Below are 4,549 nucleotides of genomic sequence, written 5' to 3' on the forward strand. Positions count from 1 at the left end.
CTGAATGCATTCTTGGGGAGGGGGCTGAACCTTTAGCCATCACTGCTCCCCCGCACTCCGGATTAGTCTCATAGCCGGCTCAAAGAGTCGAAGCTCGTGGGAATACCGGAGGGAGCCAACTCGCCTCAAAGAGGTAATTAGGGTTGGGTAACTCCAAAAAAGAAAATCTTTATGTGATAATAAAATTATATATTCTTTGCCAAGGTAATAATAATAATAATATCAGTTTCTTCAACTATCATACTCCATTGAAACCATTTGCTTCAACTACTGATGACTTGGGTTGAGTGACATTTTATCTCCACAGTAGGGGTGTTCATCAACCGATCCAAACCGATTCAAATCGCGAAAACCGAACCGAAAAACCGATAACCGAATAAACCGAAAATCGAAAAATCGGAAACCGAAAGAAAATCGCAAATTTTAATTGGATTGGATCGGTTTTCGGATGGGTTGATGAAAGCCGATCCAATCCAAACCGATCCAATATATTAATTATCCTCTACCTACTTGTCCTTTCTCCAATCATAGCCCAAAAATTTCTAAACTCAAGACCAATTAACTCATCAACTAAATCCAAAAAAAAACTTAGTCATGTCTCATCAACTATAGTATTATTTACTGATATTTTTGTATTTCAATTTTTTTTTACAAATCCAATATATACAAAAGATGTTATTTGCACAATAATCATGAAACTAATTTTAGGATATTCAAAAAACCGAAAACCGATCCAATCCAAACCGAAAAAAATTGGATTGGATCGGATCGGATTTGAAAAAAAATCTAAACTGAATGGATGATTACATGATCAAACCGAAGGGATTGGATCGGATGAGTTTTGCTTCCAAAACCGATCCAATCCAGACCGCGAACACCCCCTACTCCACAGCCCTTAACCACAAAGATTACCACACGGATTAAGAAAGGAAAATTAGAAAAAGGCGAGGTCCTCAACCATTACCAAAAATCCAGATTTAACTGGGAATAAGAAGGAAAAGCCCAACTAATAGCCCAATCCACACGATACAGTGCACTTGCTTGTAAAATATGATTTCTTTAGGGGGCGTTTAGTAGAGGAGAAATTTTTTTGTATCCAGAAATCTCGATTTTCATAAATATGATTTTTACATTCAATTTACGATAATATCCGAAAATTAAAAATTTAAAAAAATTCAATTTTTCAAAAATTAAAAAAAAAAAAAACTTATGCCAAACGCCCCTTAGAAATTGTATCAATCAGGTCATTGGCCCCTTTTGTCCCTTTGTGAATGTTATTATTTAATAACGTTAATGTCATCAACCTTGAACCTTGCCGCCCCTAGGTTTTTGGTGTTATTGCTTAGTTATCTGTCCTCATCTTGAAGTTGTCATTTCCAAATGGAGTGCAAAGAAGTCAAAATAGCTTTAACAGCTTCCTCTTGGATGAGTATTTGTGTGGGGTCATGCTCAGATACCCGCAAATAAACAATTGTTTAACTTCAATTACAGTCACAATCAGCACAGACTGCATATTAGTTGGTCCTTAATAAATATTTAGTTAGTGTTTCATGCCAAATTGCCAACCTCATTGAGATATGCCATTTAACATCTTCCATGCTTATCATGGTTTTGAATAATCAAAGTCATGTAGCTGAAAAGAAAATATGAGATTAGCTACTAAAATGACATGTGTATAAAACTATTTATAAAGATATATATAAATTTCTTTTGTGGTGATTTCTTACAATATCATATATATATATATATATATATATATATATATATATATATATATATATATATATATATATATATATATAAAATTTTAGTCATGCAAAGGTTGGGTCCACAATCCACATCGCTTTACTCCCTGAAAAATAAATGACATTTATTCGGAGTCTTTTAATAATCATTATTCTGCACACAAATGAGATTAAGAAATTAAATTGGTGCCACTTTCTATTATTCAAGGACTAAATTATTTAAGAAGGATTCGCTTTTTGTGCAGTTACGACAGATAAGTTATCTTCTATAAGTCTAATACGATGTCGTTTTGTGACAAAAATTATGGTATTTTTATAATTTTAATTTATTTCAGGATTATTATAGTCTTTATAATTATAATTTTTTAATGTTTCAATCTCAAAATAACATCGTTTTGAAAGTAAGTCTAGATAACTTATCTGTACTAATGCAGAAATATTTTTGAATTAAGAATCTAAATTGATGTCAGTTTGAGAAAATTAAATTAATGTCACTCTTATTTGAAAAACTCAAATTAATAATCAAATTACCTACAAAAAAATGAATATCATTCTAATATTTTGAGAACTAAATAATAGTTTATTAATTACAACAAGTTTGCAGAAGTCCAATAGTGATTAGTGTAGACGGGTTTAACTAAAAAAAATTGTAAAAAAAAAAAGATTAAATTAAAAACTCGCTGATGGGGTAAACAAGTTTTTTAGGTAGCTTATCGATGTTTGGGAATGCTTAATTTTTTCCCCATAACAATACTTTGTATTGAATAAAATCGTTGGAAAAAATTACTCTCCTATTATATACGAGAATTTTTCTCTCATATATTCATAATTTAGAGGAGAAAGAAGAAAAAATAGAGGAGAGAAAGAAAAATATAGAGTGTACGTATCATACTTTTAATTTGTGAGTAATGTGAGAATAATATCCCCCAAAGTCGTTTTATGTGAATTTGTTAATGTACGTTTAGGATAAGTGGGCAGAATTGATTATGATATCAGATCATGCTCTTCACTGAGAAGGACCTGTTTTGAAAAGTCTTTGTTTTGAGCGTTACAATTATTAATTTCAAGTTATGCTCTTCACTGAGAAGGACCTGAATTTGTGATTTTTTTATTTTTTTTGGAAACAATTATATTGATTAATTTCAAGTTGTAATATTTTAATCCATTTCACCCACGAGCCTTTGAACATCTTGAATAATCTTCGTTCACTTTTCAGCGAAGAGCATCTTGACTAATCAAACAAACAAGGGAAGGATACTGTGACAATCAAATTGTGTTATTACCAAGTTATCAAGTGACTATTAATCAATCTTACCGTTAGATTGATTATATTGATCCAACGATTATATTTATTTTCATCTTTGTATGGTCATGATTGCTCAAATTTAATACTTTATATTTATTTTCACCTTTGTATGGTTATGATTTTTCATATTTAATGCTTTCACTTTAAATATGGGGAATCATGACCATACAAAGATGGAAATAAATATAACCGTTTGATCAATATAATCGATTTAACGGTAAAACTAATTGGTAGTCACTTGGTAATAACACAACTTGATTGTCAGAATATCCTTCCCCCACAAATAATTTGATTTCCTTAATAATTACTATATAAATATTTTTCATACAATTTAAATAAAGTTTAAAATTAAAATTTCCATAAATAATTATGAAAAAAACAAATTTTTTTTTACGTCTAATTAATTATCAAATAATTTTGTCACAACAAATTCAATTACAGGCTGCCACCTCCTGTTTGGGTGGCTAAAATGCACTTCTTTGTTTTTCTTACACGTCAAAGTCAAACCCCATGTTGACCCGTTGCACTGTTTTAGTCCATAAAACAAAAAAAAAATAACAAAAAAAAAAAAAATAGAAAAGAAGAGGAAACTCACCTAACCCAGCTACTTGGTTGTTTCTAAAACCCTCCATTTTACTATTATTTCCTTTAACATTTTCTCTATATTTCTGTTTTCTTTTATTATCTTCCTCATAAGAGGTGAAGAAGAAAGAAAGAAAAGAAAAGAAAGAAAAAGAAGGGTAATAAGCGTTCAAGAGGTAATAGCTATAATGGAGGGTCTTCTGCCTCTGGTTTACAAAGCAATAAAGAAAAACAAAACAAGAAGGCAATACGAGTGTCTTTCATCAGGAACAGCTCTAAGCTACAACATAAGCATGGCCGAGATCTACCCTCAAACTCAAGGATATGCCCTTCAGAATGAGACACCTATTCCAACCCAGAAAGTGCCTCATCATCATCATGATGCAGAGAAAGTTGGTCACCGGCGATATAAATCTGTTGGAGATTTCGGTAATGGTTTCCAATCACCTGAGATCTTTGATTCTACCTCTTCAAAGCAACTCGTGAGGATTAGGAGTCAAAGAATGTTTTCATGTATCACTGGGGCTTAATTATATAAGGTGCATATTTATATATTTATATTTATATTTATATTCTGTGAGTAGTTTTTTTTTTTTTTTGAATCGTACGTTTCAAAGAAAATGTTGTGATTCTTAATTTGTTCCCTCATCCCTGTCTTAGTTAGTTATATCAATTGAAAGGTAGTATTATACTGTTTTGGGCGTCAATGATTCTTTGGTTCATCTTGAGTCTTTAAGGCCTGTTTGGTACGCGGAATTCTTCAAAAAATTTAAGAAACTGATTTTTTTTAAATTTTTAATTTTTAAATATTATCGTATACTGAATATAAAAATTATATTTTTAATTTTTTGATTCCTTCTTTGCTGGAATTACAGGCATGAATATTGTGCTATAGTAGAGCCTAATTTTTAGAGAA

The 4,549-nt window shown here is 30.9% G+C and overlaps 1 protein-coding gene across 1 annotated transcript; it reads left to right on the forward strand.

The window, feature by feature from the left end:
• Positions 1–3,690: 3,690 nt before the first annotated feature.
• Positions 3,691–4,349, forward strand: LOC133318167 (uncharacterized). The gene has a single exon (XM_061520147.1). It carries the CDS (start codon positions 3,822–3,824, stop codon positions 4,161–4,163), a length of 342 nt encoding a protein of 113 aa, XP_061376131.1. The 5' UTR covers positions 3,691–3,821; the 3' UTR covers positions 4,164–4,349.
• The last annotated feature ends 200 nt before the right edge of the window (positions 4,350–4,549 follow it).

The sequence above is a fragment of the Gastrolobium bilobum genome, unplaced genomic scaffold (genome assembly GCF_033153095.1).
Source record: "Gastrolobium bilobum isolate Gb01-03AN ecotype WA unplaced genomic scaffold, APGP_CSIRO_Gbil_v1 utg5821, whole genome shotgun sequence".
Taxonomy (NCBI): Eukaryota; Viridiplantae; Streptophyta; class Magnoliopsida; order Fabales; family Fabaceae; genus Gastrolobium; species Gastrolobium bilobum.